This window comes from Hylobates moloch, unplaced genomic scaffold (genome assembly GCF_009828535.3).
Source record: "Hylobates moloch isolate HMO894 unplaced genomic scaffold, HMol_V3 SCAFFOLD_11, whole genome shotgun sequence".
NCBI lineage: Eukaryota > Metazoa > Chordata > Mammalia > Primates > Hylobatidae > Hylobates > Hylobates moloch.
The window spans coordinates 1,754,345-1,770,117 of NW_026652286.1; the positions used below are offsets into that span (position 1 = coordinate 1,754,345).

The window sequence follows — 15,773 nt, forward strand, 5'->3', positions numbered from 1 at the left end:
CAACATGGTGAAATCCAGGTCTCTACTGAAAATACAAAAGTTAGCCAGGCTTGGTGGCTCATGCCTGTAGCCCCAGCTACTCGGGAGGCTGAGGCAAGAGAATTGCTTAAGCATGGGAAGCAGAAGTTGCAGCTAGCCAAGATCGCGCCACTGCACTCCAGCCTGGGTGACAGAGACTCTGTCTCAAAAAATGAAATAAAATAATGAAGTGAAGGTTCTTTTCTTTCAGTTGATCTGCTCTGACCACTTGTTTTCTTTTTCAGAGCTTTGACTATTTTAAAAATTGTATTCCTAGTGATCAAGAATACAGCTGATATAGGGAACCTCTTTGCATATAGCTCAGAATATTAATCAGGGAAAGAAAAAATAGTCGTATTCCTTTAAAAATATTAGGGATTTCACAGTTTGAATTATGTGCCTATTATGATTTTAGCAGGGCTTAATATTCATTTTTGATGTTTTTTCCAGTGCACAATACTTTAATTTCAAGTTCTTTTTTGTTCTGTCCCTTAGTAATTTAAAGAATTTTATGTAAGCAAATATTTTAGAGCAGGAATGGGCAAACATTTTCTGTAAAGGGCTAGGCAGTAGATATTTTAGGCTTTGTCTCTGTCAGGATTCCTCAGTTCTGCCTTGCCAGCTCCAAAGCAGCCACAGGTAATATGTAAATGAATGGATGTGGCTGTATTCAATTAAAACTTTATTTACAAAGAAGAAGACAGCTGACCTGGGGCCTGTAGTTTACCAAACCTGCTGTAGAGCATTAGGGCAAGTAGCTATTCTAAGAAATCCTTTTTACGAAGTGAGTAATTCTTTGTTTTTTGTTTTTTTTTGTTTTTTTTTGAGATGGAGTCTTGCTCTGTCACCCAGGCTGGAGTGCAGTGGCAGATTTCTGCTCACTCCAACCTCCAACTCCCGAATTTAAGTGATTCTCCTGCCTCAGCCTCCCAAGTAGCTGGGATTACAGGCACCCACCACTATGCCCGGCTAATTTTTGTATTTTTAGTAGAGACGGGGTTTCGCCATATTGGCTGGGCTGATCTTGAACTCCTGACCTCAGATGATCCGCCCGCCTTGGCCTCCCAAAGTGCTGGGATTACAGGCGTGAGCCACCGCACCTGGCCGTGAGTAATTCTTTTGAAAACAAATGGCTATCTCTTTCTTTTCAGTATTTTACTTTAAGATTTTTGTATGTTGTATGTTTTTGTTTTTTCATTTTGAAATAATTTCAAACTTGCAGAAAAGTTGCAAAAATAGTACAGAGGATTCCCATATACCCTTCACCCACATTCCCTAAATGTTAACATTTTGCCACAGTTGCTTTATTATCCTCTTTTGTCCTCTCTCTCTCTATATACGAATATGGGTATACTTTTATATGCTTATAGTTTTTTTTATATTTAAGCTTATCCTATTCTTTAAGTATTTAGTATATATATTTTTTTATTATTTGAGACAGAGTCTCTCTCTGTTGCCCAGGCTGGAGTGCAGTGGCGCAATCTTGGCTCACTGCAACCTCTGCCTCCCAGGTTCAAGCGATTCTCCTGCCTCAGCCTCCCAAGTAACTGGGACAGGCGTGTGCCACCAGGCCCGGCTAATTTTTTTGTATTTTTAGTAGAGATGCGGTTTCACCATGTTAGCCAGGATGGTCTCGATCTCCTGACCTCGTGATCCACCTGCCTTGGCCTCCCAAAGTGCTGAGATTACAGGCGTGAGCCACCACGCCCGGCTTATTTAGTATTGTTAAAGTAATATATAGTTTGATAGAGCAGTGGCCTTCAGACTTAAAAAAAAAAAAAAAAAAAAACCTTATTAATAACATGCTTTCTGGCCAGGCACGGTGGCTTATGCCTGTAATCCTAGCACTTTGGGAGGCCGAGGCGGGTGGATCACCTGAGGTCAGAAGATTGAGACAAGCTCCAGCCAACGTGGTGCAACCCTGTTTTTACTAAAAATACAAAAATGAGCTGGTTGTGGTGGTGGACGCCTGTAATCCTAGCTACTCGGGAGGCTGAGGCAAGAAAATCACTTGAACCTGGGAGGCGGAGGTTGCAGTGAGCCAAGATCGTGCCATTGCACTCCAGCCTGGGCAAAAGAGGGAAACTCCATCTCAAAAAAAAAAAAAAAAAGCTTTTGAGTAATCCATGTGTGTTATGATTATATATTATATAGCAGAAGTTGTAATATTTCCCCCTTGCTGTCCAATGGATCAAATAGCCCAACCCCTGGTATACCTCATTTGGACACCAGTGGTGTATAAAATGAACCAGGCAAGTAGAGAAAACAAGGAAGTATTTTGTTTTGTTGTGTTGTGTTTTTGTATTTTTTTTTCTTCAGCTTCAGTGATGTCAGCTTCAAACCTGAACAAGCTTGTCTGAGCCCTTCCTAAGCCCTCCTTGATTTCTTGTGATAGATTAAGTCAAATCAAGTTTGTGGTGGTCACAGCAGAACGTGCAGAACTGCCATCACATTCAATTTTCTCCTACCATTTCCCATTGACGGCTCTCTGTAACAGGCTCACACTGGGAAAGAAAGATCTTTCGGCCGGGCGCGGTGGCTCATGCCTGTAATCCCAGCACTTTGGGAGGCCGAGGTGGGCGGATCACGAGGTCAGGAGATCGAGACCATCCTGGCTAACACGGTGAAACCCCGTCTCTACTAAAAATACAAAAAATTAACCAGGCATGGTGGCAGCCGCCTGTACTCTCAGCTACTCGGGAGGCTGAGGCAGGAGAATGGCTCGAACCCAGGAGGCGGAGCTTGCAGTGAGCCGAGATCGCGCCACTGCACTCCAGCCTGGGCAACAGAGTGAGACACCGTCTCAAAAAGAAAAAAAAGAAAGATCTTTCTTTGAAGTTCCTAGCAATGGTAGTAAACATTCCTAGGATGTTTACTCATCTAGTACCTCTAGTTCTTTATTCCACACCAATTGGAGAAGCCTATTTTTACTCCAGATAGTACTTGTATTGTAACTATGAAGAACTGATGCTTCATCAGTATATATGTGTATTCATGGTGATTGGCTTTCCTGCTTTTGTGTATTAGCAGTAAAGTGACATATATATGTGGCTTGCCAGTTCCACTGTATTGTCTGGGCAGCGAATGTTGCCAACACATTCTATAGTAAGTAGGCACAGGGGATGCATGTTCCAAAAGAACCTCATCAGAGGCTCTCCAGAGACAAAGCTTCACATTTTGGTTCTATTCCAACTTAAAGAAGTCTTCCTAATTGAGGCAGGAAGTTAAGGTGGGAAATAGAATTTTAGGATTGTAAAATGGAGTCATTAAGGCCGGCACGGTGGCTCACACCTGTAACCCCAGCACTTTGTGAGGCCAAAGTGGGCGGATCAGAAGGTCAGGAGTTTGAGACCAGCCTGACCAACATGGTGAAACCCCATCTCTACTAAAAGTACAAAAATTAGCCGGGTGTGGTGGCGCATGCCTGTAATCCCAGCTACTCAGGAGGCTGAGGCAGGAGAATCGCTTGAACCCGGGAGGCAGAGGTTGCAGTGAGCCAAGATTGCGCCACTGCACTCCAGCCTGGGTGACAGAGCGAGACTGCATCTCAAAAAATAAAAAATAAAAATGGAGTCATTAAAACTGAAGTTACCTAATGCAAGCCCTTCAGATCAGGAATCTCCTTTATAGCATTCCTAATAAATCATCTCATCTCACTCAGTACTGTCATTGCTTTAGCAGAGTGGGGGTAATATTTGCCTTTGTTACCATAATCAGTTTCTAGGCAGAAGTACTTAAGAAGGATATATTTTTGTTTGTTTGTTTGTTTGTTTGTTTGTTTTGAGATGGAGTCTCACTCTGTCACCCAGGCTGGAGTGCAGTAGTGCGATCTCAGCTCACTGCAACCTCTGCCTCCCAGGTTCAAGTGATTCTCGTGCCTCAGCCTCCCAAATAGCTGGGATTACAGGCACGCACCACCACGCCTGGCTACTTTTTTGTATTTTAGTAGAGATGGAGTGTCACCATGTTGCCCAGGCTGGTCTTGAACTCCTGAGCTCAGGCAGTTCACCCACCTGGCCTCCCAAAGTGTTGGGATTACAGGCGTGAGCCACTGCGCCCAGCCAAGGAGGATGTTTTTTGGTCACTGTGGAGGATGCTGCTTGCCAAAGGGCCTCAGCTTACTAAACGACCACTTGGAGGATAACACGACAGGACTTGGTGACATTCAGGACTAACTCCAGAGCACTTTAGGGTGGAACAAGCTTCTAGGTATTCTAGGATAGTCAGCTGCTCCCAGACCTTGCTTCCATTCTTCAACTCACACCCAGTTCCTGAAGAACTGGTTTGTTAATGATAAATAAGTACTATATAAGATGGCATAAATAACCTGAATACTCTTCTCAAAATTTTGCTTTTCCTTTTTTTCCAGATTCTGTATCTCTCGCTACCCCTACCTATCCCACACATTTTGTATTTTAAAGTCTCAAAGACATGCCGTTATTTTATGTGTTCCTATGAAATCATGAAAAAATCCTGCCAATGAGCAGGCACAGTGACTTATGGCTGTAATCCCAGGACTTTGGGAGGCCGAGGCAGGAGAATCACTTGAGACTAGGAGTTTGAGACCAGCCTGGGCAACATAGCCAGACTCTGTCTCTATCAAAAAAAAAAAAAAAAAATTCCTGCCAATTAAACTGTGTCACACAATTGTAAAATACACCCCAACCTCAGACACATTAAAAGGTGAAAAGTGTGTCTTAGAATTGATGAAGCAGCATTTCTGCCACATTTGAACCATAGTGATGTTACTGAAGATTTAGTCTTTCAACCAGAGAGATGTATTTTATTGCTTTCCCCTCTTCCTCATTGGTTCCACTGTGTTCTCTCTATTCGATGGTAGGATTGTTCCAAGTGTCTAAGTGTGGGGATATAGGCCTTGTCTAGAGAGAAGACATTACTTGACAGTTGATTGTCCTGGGCGGGAAAGGTTGCAAGCCAGGTTGTTAGGGCCTTTGCTATGTCTCTTCCCCAGGCTGTTAGGGGAAGTACTGCAGTGGGCCAGTTGCTGGAATAAAGTGACCGCACATGACTATACCTAAAGCCAGCTGGTTTTAGTAACAGTGAATTGAATTAAATCAATTGGAAAAGATTGGTAGCCGCTGTCCTTATCCTGCAGGTCTGCTTTAAAGAAGAGTCTGGCAGGGAGCCGGGGACGTGTTCCTAGGAAAGGCAGGCAAGATGCTGCTGGAGAGGAGCAGTATGCATCCTCTCTCTGAGACCATTTCCTTCGAAACGTGTTCTGGGGCAGGAGCTTGACTGGCTGCCAAGGCACATAGGAGTTGGGAAGCACCATGTCACACATGGCAAACCAGGGAGCCCCTGGGCCATGTTTATCATATGTGTTCTAACAGGCCCTTGTTGTTAAAAAAAAAAAAAAAAAAAGTTGTAGCTAAAATTTAACAATCAGGAGATTTTATGCAAAAGTCCAGATTTCTGGCTTTCCTTAAAAACTAGGAAAAGCCAGCAATACTGAGCCTGTATTCTAGCTTGGTAACAATTGGCTGGAGCTAAACGATGGGCCACAGACCTTCCTGTTTGTCAGTCTCCATTGATCATAGCGAATACATACGCTCTTGCTTCCTGCCTGGACCGTGGAAGGTCCTGCAGTACAAAATAGAGGTTTGAGGCATTTTGGAGTTAAGACAGGCCTTCCTTGGAGTCCTGTTACTATCTCTTAATAGTCATGTGCCACAGAGTGATATACTTTAACTTCTGGGCCCAGTGTTCTCATGTATGTAGTCATACCTACCTTTCTAGGTTGTGGTGAGGTTTAAACAAATACATATGAAGTGCTCAGTATATTACCTATTACCTGGCATCAAAAAAAGTGTTCAATAAAATGTATGTATCACATATGATCAGTTGAATTTGTTATTGGGCTAGATTATATAAGTAAAAGTTGTCAGTTGAAAGTCTGTGGAGTACTCACATATATATTTATATTTTTAATGGATATATTATAGTTATATATTTGAGGAGTACTCATTCTCACAAAAAAAAAAAGAGCGTAGGCAGAGCAGAATGGATAGATAGCAAGTAGATGTGGATGATGATGGCGTGGAGGAACCAAACACCAAGATAAATGTTAGCACCATGTGATAATCTCTGTGTGTGCCTAATTTTTCCCTCCTGTGTTGATCCGAACCTTCTATTTGTCTACTGGAGGTACTGCAAATAGAAAGAAGATCATGTCTCTGAAGCACTTGTTCATTTCTCATTGAAGAGCAGTATTCAGCAGAATGCAGTGGTCATGTCCAGTGTGGGAGTTCTGCAGCTCTTCATTTATTTGTGTCTCTACCTACTTAGCTTGTAGAAGGGTGTGATCCCAGATAACAGGCATTAGCTGGCTGCAAAAGGGGGAAGTTATATATCTCTCCCCCATTTTTCCTTATGAATGACCTCTGAGTTGGTAATTGACAGGGATTATTGCCATTTTTTTAATCTCTGCTAGGAGGCTGCTGGAATCTTCCCTCATTTCATTATCCCGTTATGATGGAGCAGGATCCAGAGAGCACCCAATTTACCCAGACCCAGCGAGGTAAGGCCAAAGTGAGAAATGGCACTAGGTGGGGGGGAGGGGCGGCCCCTGTGCCACGCTGTTGGAAGCTCCATTCTGTGCCTCTCTGGTCCTGGTGCTCTTTTATTCTTCAGTTACGGTTTTGAGACAGGTGGTTCAGGTGATGGGGAAGTATTGCAGGTAAGTGAACAGTACCTCTGGTGACAGAGGGTTAAGACCAAGCTCTTGTCCTTTGGGACTCATTTCTGCAAGTGTGGTACTAGAGGAGGAACCTGGAGAGGCCACAGGTAGTCATAGGATATTCTTTTTCTCTTGGCCAGAGAGGCTGTTGTCATTCAGATGGACAGCCAACAGGGGAACAAAATTTTTTTAATTTATAGGGAAATTATGTATAGATTAAACAAAAAAACTCAATTTGCTGTCATTTGAGAGGGAATTTAGAATATCAAAAGGTAGAAGTCAAGCTCCTTCAGGTATTGACATTTTTGGAGACTGCCCAAAGGAAGAGACGACTGAAGAAGGAGTAAATGGATAAAACAAGTTGGCATTTTATTAAAGGGCTTGCCTTACACTTATTAGAAGACATTTGAGGCTGGGCATGGTGGCTCACGCCTGTAATCCCATCACTTTGGGAGGCCGAGGTGGGCAAATCACTTGAGGTCAGGAGTTCAAGACCAGCCTGGCCAACATGGCAAAACCCCGTCTCTACTAAAAATACAAAAAATTAGCTGGGCATGTTGGCAGATGCCTGTAATCCCAGCTACTCGGGAGGCTGAGGCAGGAGAATCACTTGAACTAGGGAGACAGAGGTTGCAGTGAGCAGAGATTGCACCATTGCACTCCAGCCTGGGTGACAGAGCAAGACTGTCTCAAAAAAAAAAAAAAAAAAGAAGACATTTGAAAAGTTCCAAAGAGTTATTTCAGTGAGTTCAAGGCCTGCCCTTCACTGATGGTGATAACTAAGGACCAAGGGTGGGATATTAATGGATAACATTCATCTGCAGAGAGCAGCCCCTTGGGGTTGTCACAGCCAAATTTACGGATTCTGTTCGTGATCTAAAAAGGCACATTATTTAAGCAATACTAGAGCACATTATGAGGCTTTGCCAAAAGAAAAGGGTAATTTACAGTTGTGGGGTTGGCAGGTTAGCACTGTAGGTTAGGTAAAGCAAAATGAACTTTGCTCTAGATTAGGACTTTTAGGTCTGCCTGGAAAAACCTTTAGACCAAATTGATTCCAGGAATATTAAGTGCTTTTGTTGTTGCCACAGTTATGTCATGACACTGAGCATTCTTTCTGAGATACTGGTACAAAGATTCTTCATTATCCTCTTGGTTCCTTTTCCACACCCTAGAAATGACAAACCTAAGGATCAGGGAACATAAGGATTGATGACTTTAAAACAGGCAGGCACCATAGATGATGAGTGAAGCAAGGAAGTTTATGTGAGTCTCTAATGATGTTTGAGGATTATACACCCTAAATATAAGCGAAAGGAATTTTTCAAATGAATCAATTACTTTGAAGCACTGAGACAGAGAAGTTCTTGCAATAAAGACGGCAATGGGCATCTCATCCCCAGAACTTTTAACCTGGCAGTGTTCTACAAGGATACTTAAAGACCATGATTTGTCCTCCTTTTATATAATAAATCTGTTATTTATCCTACTGTGATCTTTATCACGCAAAGTGTCATACTTTGTGGTGTTGGTATTTTTACATTTTTCCTTTGAATACAAAATAGGTTTTTTTGGAAAAGGAAGTATTTTTCCTGAAGAAAACTTAAGGATTGATTTAAACATTTAAAATGTTCGCTTGGAAGACTAGGGTCGTTTGATGATTTTGCAGCTCTTCGTTAGGAGGGTGATGGTTACTACCTCATTACTGGTTGTTTAGTTGCTTTTTCCTCTTAGGCTTCACCCTATACACTATGTATAGGTCAGAGCCTTAGTGAGACACCTCAGCATTCAGATCCTTAGCTTCCCTCTGCATATCTAAAAGGACAAGGCTAGGATATACTTGTATTTAATAATTGTGGCAGGAATACTTTTTAAACCATTAATCTACAGTTTCATAGCTTGGGGAATTCCTATGTCCCTACATAAAAAGGCAGTCTTTTTATTGTCATTAGCATCAACATTATGTCTACCTCTATCACCAGTAATATTATGTTTTTTCCATTACTCAGGGTAGGCTATAAAGTAAGTGTACTTATCACTTTTCAGAATCGGTTCCAAATAAAAGGGTCTTCTTTCTCCTCTTGAGATTTTTCTCCTTTTATATTCTTTTCTAGTCTGATTGACTTGAGAATTTAACCAATGACGCTTGATTTCTGCTAGAAGAGTTCTGTATATTGGGCAGATATAAGAACAGTGCACAAACGTCGACTTCTGTTGGTTGAAAATTTAGGATTCTGTGGTTCATCCTTGTAAAATGCATGGGAACAGGGGCCCAAACAGATAACGAAAGTTCCTCCAGTTGAGGCTTTTAGGAACTAGCTCTTGTACTCTGATTCTCTTGGCCAAGGCATCTGTGCCTCCCATGCCTACTTATACAAAGATATTATAATATTGACTCATTGGTGTTCACTGCAGCATATTATTCTGTAAAACAGACTTCTGAGTTTAAAAGATTTTTAGCTGGTCTGCTTGGGAATTCCATTTGCTGGTTGGCCAGAAGGATACCACCTTTGATGACAGGCATTTCAGAGGCAGCCTGTGTTCTCTAGCAGTTGACTGCAGTTGACTGTGGCCTGGGTTGGTAGACTCACTGAGGACCTCTTTGCAAGATAGTCTCCAATATTTCTTGTACCATTTGGATATAACTATTCCCATTTCCGTTCTTAATCAATTTTTTCTGATTTCGATTAAAAAACCAAAGATCTATGCCCTTTTCCTTTTACATTCAAACATTATGGAAGTATATAAAATACAAAAGTCCCAGGAATCCTCATTAGGATTGCTGTGTCCCCTTATAGTTTTTTCCCCTAGTAACAGCAACATATTTTTGTATATGTATTAGTGTAGACAGACCATTCTTCAATTTTTCTCCCACTTAAGATTTTATTTTAGAGGACTTTCCTTGTGAGTATATAGGAATAGTTTATTCTCTTTAATTGCTACATGGTGTTTCTTTGTATGGATATATTAATAATTTATTTAATTTGTTGCTGGGCATTTGGGTTGCTTCCCAGTTTTTCACTAATGCTGACAATGTTGCAAATGAACTTTCTTATATATATCTTTGTAACCTTGTGTATTTCTGTAGGGTTTCTAGTGGAATTATTGAGTCAAAGTGTGCCTGGGGCAGGTTTTTAGTCTTGAAATTTTTTAGTAATCCATTTAATATTATCATAGAAAACATTTTTCTGTTATTGTTCCTCTCACGTTTTCAGTCCATAGCGTCAAATTATATAACAGTGTTGTGAGAGATGGAGGAAAACTTGAGAAGGCAACGTGGAGAATTGTATGTGACACTAGAAGTTTTCATGGAGTAGCAAGATATTGAAGAATGTAGGTCTGGACTAATGATTTACAGGAATAGCCCATCATAAGGGAGAGGAAAGATGAACAACTCTCACCTTCCATATTGCCCAGTGCCCACGCAGCCTTTGATGCTCTGATTGTAAGAAATAGAAAAAAATCTCTTTTAATTTTTTCTGTTAGATTTTCTGTTCTCCCAAGTAAATTTTACTGTCAGTCTCAGTTCTGAATTTTTTTCCCCATGTTACAAATATCTATGATTAACTCTTAAGGGAGAGAAAAAGAGGTTCCAAGAGATCATTCTAAGGAGGTAGGACAAATCTGGAGCTGTGTATACTTGTTGGAGAAGACAGAAGTCCTGGTGAAGATACCTGTGGATACCTTCTTTAATCATCTGAGGCTTACCATCTCCTGGCGTCTTTTCTCATCTATAAAACAAGACGGTAGATGATTGCTCAGGTCCCTTTCATGTCTTCCATTTTGCGTATGGATGGTGATCAAGGAAAAGCTATGAATGAGCACAGCTCTGTGTAAAGAGCACCCTGAGGAGCTAAAAGTGTACCTTCAGAAGCTAGAAGGAAAGGTCCAGTGTTTCTCTTGGGAAGGGGCAGCTTTTCCTCAGAAGATGTCTGGTTAAGCCGCCTGTTTGCCTTATCTCAGAACAGAAACACTGGTGAGATAGTCTGATAAGTACATTCTGCAGTGCAAACCTCTTGGTGAGTTGAGTTAAATGCCCTTTAATTTCCAAGTCTCCAGAGTTCACCTCAGCAGGGAGACGCCATGGGAGAGCTGGATTAACTGCCTTTCCTAGTATTCCCCACATTAGTGCTAGTTTGTGTTTGTCCATCTCTGTCTCTCTCAGATTATCTCCTGCTGCATACTACGCCCAGAGGATGATCCAGTATCTCTCACGGAGAGACAGTATTCGCCAGCGCTCCATGCGCTATCAACAGAGCCGTCTCCGTTCCACCTCCTCCTCTTCCTCAGACAGCCAGGGTCCATCAGTAGAGGGAACCGACTTGGAATTGGAGGACTTTGAGTAAGTACATGCTCAGCTTGCTTTCTTCCCTCTCCTCTCAAGCTTGGAGTGGAGCTACAAAGGCGGATGTTCTTGCTCCCAACTCCTCAGTTATTATTTATGAGTCACAGGATGGGGTGAGGGACAGAGGGTTAAGATGCCCAGAGCACTCCCACCTCTGGCAGTTGCTTTGCTGATTCACTGGCGCGCGAGGACAGAGACCGTCCATTGGGCCCCAGGCCAGATTGCGAGAGGATGGTGGCTGCTGCTCCTCGGGCAACATTTTTATTTCCCTTTTGCATGTACAGTGACCGTGGAAAGCTTCTCATGGACTGTCTTTACCACATCAGGGAGGCTGGAGGGTTGGTGTTTTTTCTCCTAAGCAGAGTAGCTGTGGAGATGTTGTCTTCATTCTGAAATACTTGGATTTCCCTAAGAGGCGGATTTTCTGTCTTAGTGCCCAGATCAAACTGACTCTTTAAGATCCTACTCTATTGCCTAAACTTTTTCGGTTTCCCTACTCCTACCCCCCATTCAGGAACCTTAAAAAGTTGTCTGTCAAATTAATGTGGTGGGTTCAGAAATGATTTCTTGCTTCTTTGGGCTTTTTTGAGTGGTCAGCGGGGAGAGCTGTGGGAGGACGCACTAAAGGAGCAGGGTCAGCCCCAGGCTCTAGAATTGAAGCTAGCCAACCTTTTTTTTTTTTTTTTGAGACGGAGTCTTGCTCTGTTGCCCAGGCTGCAGTGCAGTGGCACAGTCTTGGCTCACTGCAAGCTCCGCCTCCCAGGTTCATGCCATTCTCTTGCCTCAGCCTCCCGAGTAGGTGAGACTACAGGCACCCGCCACCATGCCCAGCTAATTTTTTTTTTTTGTATTTTTAGTAGAGATGGGGTTTCACTGTGTTAGCCAGGATGGTCTCCATCTCCTGACCTTGTGATCGGCCTGCCTTGGCCTCCCAAAGTGCTGGGATTATAGGTGTGAGCAACTACGCCCAGCCTAAGCTAGCCAATCTTATTGCTGGGTTTTGCATTCTCTCGCCTGCTGCTTCTGACCTTTCTAGCCATTCATTGTGTTTCTTTCTATCCTGAAACTGAGCTTTTATGGCCTGTATCAAATTGAACATTTGGCTCCTTTTGATTCCTCATATTTTGGTGTTGTCAAAACATAAAAGCAAGAGAGAGAGAAGGGCGGTTAAGCATTATTTCTTCCTCCTTTTTCACTGGCATTTGTGAAAGAGGATGGCCTGTCAGTCATTTCCTCCCCGCCTTCCATCTTGACATAGCAGGACCAGGTCTGGGGCCTTAAGAGTTCTCATCTCCCCCTCAGCTTTATTCCTTAACTGAATGGCTAGTTCACCACAAGTCATCTTGCAACAAAGCTTTTTGGTGTGTTTAAGAAATCTCTTTGCCAGAAAGGACTAGGAAAGTGAGAACAACCTTTGTACCAATTTGCCTTCCTGATGCTGTCATTAAACACACTAGCGTTTGTGCTCTTAGAAGCAAAAGGAAAACTAAGTGGGAGGTTTATTTGTGTGAGAAAGATGTAAATGTGAAAGAAATGCAGGGATGGCCTGAAGTAGCAGTGGTGTGGCAAATGGAGCAGAGGTCATGGTTCTCTCTTGTCAGCTGCAGGAGAAGAGCAGAGCTACCTTCTGACTGTCAGCTTGTCCCTTCTCCCTTCTGTCCACTCTAGGGTGAGGTGGATGCATATATCAGCAGTGAAGGAAATGGAGTGTCTGTTCCCTTAGCCAGACAGATACTTATAGTGAAATATGTTCTCCTGTAGATACGGTTTTTCCAGCACCAGGGTCTATTCAGGGAAGCAGTTGAAACATACGTGCCAAGGCTGCTGGCACTTAGTGCTGCTGGGTGACTTTCTCTCACTAATGCTGTGGAACCCTGGGAGTCAGGGTTGTGGATTGCCTAGCCCTCTTTCTATGCACGCCTGGGAGGCTGTGTTATCTCTTTGCATTGGTGAAATGTGGGGCTCATGCCTTCAAGCTGTATCTTGCCTCGTGACTTGTCCTTCACAAGGGAGTTCTGGGTTAGTTTAAAATGTTCTGTTCTTGTCTTACCTTCCCTTTCTTCTGCTACCACCTCCTCTCTCTCTCCCCTTCCTTCCCCCTCGATTTTCCTGTGTCAGACTGCCTCCTCCTTATGCTCCCCCCGGGCCCACCTGTGCGCTCTCCCCCACCCCCTCGCCTGGCTTTAGCGTGACCTGAATTTACATTTTCTTCTTCACCTTTCATGCACTGACTTACTGTTTTTTCTTAGGGGGTCTTAGATTGCTCCCTGGTTAGTAACAATGGACTAATTTCTCTGATACTCCTTGGAAAGTCCCTCCTGGGGTGTTTGCCTTTCTTTTTGGGCTGATGTAGACCAGAATCTTGTTTTTAATAGCTGTGGATCAGTCACCTCAACATTAGTAGTCCAGGTCTTCTAGTAAAGGATGTTGCTGGCTGGTTGAAACTGACTGTTTATTCTTTCTCTGTCTCCTTCCCTGCCCACCTCCCTCTACAGTAAACTGAATGCTGCTTGTGGTTGCCCCTGTCCTCTGAGCGTCTATGTGCTCTGTGAGGAGGGAGAATAACAAAGAAGGAATGTATCAGCACATTTTAATTTTTCTGCCCCAATCTTTTGCCTTAGCTTTGGGAACTAGAAGGAAAGTCAGAGGCATGTGCAGTCACGATTTATAGTTTTTTCAGGTACAGAGAGACACGTAAGGTAGATATGGCGAGTAATCCTCCTAACAGTTAGGTTACCATTAAGACAGTTGTTCCTTTGTTTGGTGTCCTCACCTTCTCAGCACTTCATGCTCTTGCCTTTGCTACCTACTTTGATGACCTCTGCCTCTGTTTGCCAGGTCATAGATCATTTAGCCATTCTGGGGCTTGTCGCATACAGGTGTATAGTGTTCTCAGAAAACCAAGGGAGCCATTACTCAGAGCCCATCTTTTGTGGTTCTCTTCTATTCGACCAAATCAGATATGTCTAAGGTTAGAGGACAGGAGCAAGCATATTTAGTATCTGAGTTTTATTGTCCTGCTGATTTAAAAACCTTTGAAAATGATGTACAACCATTTTTGAGCCTTTCCAAGAGCTTGCTGTGGAGCAAGACCATTGAGATTTATCTCTTGGGAGGGTGGCTTTGGAGGTTGGTCAGCATCAGGTTAAGTTTTCTGTTCTTTTGTGATCTGGATGAATGACCATCTTCCCGGGCAGGCTTCCTCTCCTGCCATTCATCTCTGTCTACAGCAAGGATTGAGACTGCAGGGTCCTTGTGTTTATCAAACTGCACAAACAGGACATCCAGAAACCTGCTGTCAGCAGGTCTCTCCTGAAGCCCTCAGCAGCTGTCTTTGCATAAAGATGTTCATAAGCAGGGTGAAGGTGTGGCTGCCCATGACATTGCTGTCTGTCTGCTTTCAAGCCCAGACCACCTACTAGAATGGAGATAGCAAATAAGCATAAGGCAGACTTCCATTTTCATGTTTGCCATCCCTTTGGAAAGAGGGAGGGGGCTTTTATAAAGCCCAGGTTAAGTGCTATGGCCCGTAGTTGCTAAGGCCTACGAAAGAGGTGGTGTGTGTGCTTTATGACAATTATTCCAGCTATGCTTGCCCCTTACTCATTTTATCTGTTAATCTAAATGTAGTTGTAATTCCAGAATCCTCCCTAGCCCATATTCCTGCCCTTCCTGCCTCTTTTTATAGCTGCTTTGCTTTCTGAGACAAAGGGATACTGTAGCAAAGGCTTTGCTAATAACAGTCAGACTAGAGAAGCTTCAAATTAGATCAGTCACAAATATCTGCATCGTATATACTAGCCACTGGATAATTTCATTCAGCTTCTTGAAAACTGTTGCTAGAGCCGGGTGTGGCAGCTCACACCTGTAATCTCAGCACTTTGGGAGGCTGAAGCAGGATTGCTTGAGCCCAGGAGTTCAAGACCAGCCTGGGCAATGTAGTGAGATCCCCGTATGTATTAAACAAACAAAAGACTGTTGCTGGCACAGAAGTCTCTCATTCACAATTTTGACACACGGGCTGTACTTTGGATTTCTGCCTGGAAAAAACATCTCAATGAGAATTCTAGTCTTTTAGCCTTAAGATGAATTCTCTTTAGGTCTATTAATTTATTTTCTTAACTATTCTAATTAATTTGCTTATATTTGGGTCTTCTTTTCCCAGAAGTCCACATTGTGACAAATATAGGCACACTTTGTTTTATTGTGCTTGGCTTTTTTTGCGCTTTGCAGGTATTGTGTTTTTCACAAATTGAAGGTTTGTGGCAACCCGACATTGAACAGTTGGCACCATTTTTCCAACAGCATGTGCTCATTTTGTGTCTCTCTGTCACACTGGTAATTCTTGCAGTATTTCAGATGTTTTCATTATTATTAGATCTGTTATGGTGACCTGTGATCAGTGATCTATTGTAATTGTTTTGGAGCACTGTGAACCACAATCATATAAGACAACAAGCTTAGTTGTATATATTTTGACTGCTCCACTGACTGGCGATTCCCCCATTACTCTTCCTCTTCTTGGGCCTTCCTATTCCCTGATACACAGCAATATTGAAATTAGGCCATTTAATATCCCTACAGTGACCTCTGTATGTTCAAGAAAAAGGAAGTGTTGCACATCTCTCACTTTATGTCAAAAGCTACAAATGGTTCGTGAGCAAGACATGTTGAAAGTTGAGATAGGCCGAAAGCTAGTCCTTTTGTGCTAGA

General features: G+C 42.8%; 1 protein-coding gene across 8 annotated transcripts in view; it reads left to right on the top strand.

Moving 5' to 3' along the window:
- AMBRA1 (autophagy and beclin 1 regulator 1) overlaps window positions 1-15,773 on the top strand; it is a 199,824-nt gene that overhangs the window by 72,539 nt on the left and 111,512 nt on the right. For 4 of the 8 annotated variants that reach the window (XM_032166118.2, XM_032166121.2, XM_032166119.2 and 1 more), the window contains 2 exons: window positions 6,470-6,556; window positions 10,881-11,057. The exons of 2 other annotated variants lie outside the window; for them this stretch is intronic. In XM_032166118.2, the coding sequence (XP_032022009.1) occupies window positions 6,470-6,556; window positions 10,881-11,057 (264 nt within the window). The remainder of the gene's footprint in view (window positions 1-6,469; window positions 6,557-10,880; window positions 11,058-15,773) is intronic. 2 more of the 8 variants (XM_032166120.2, XM_032166122.2) reach the window with 1 other exon arrangement.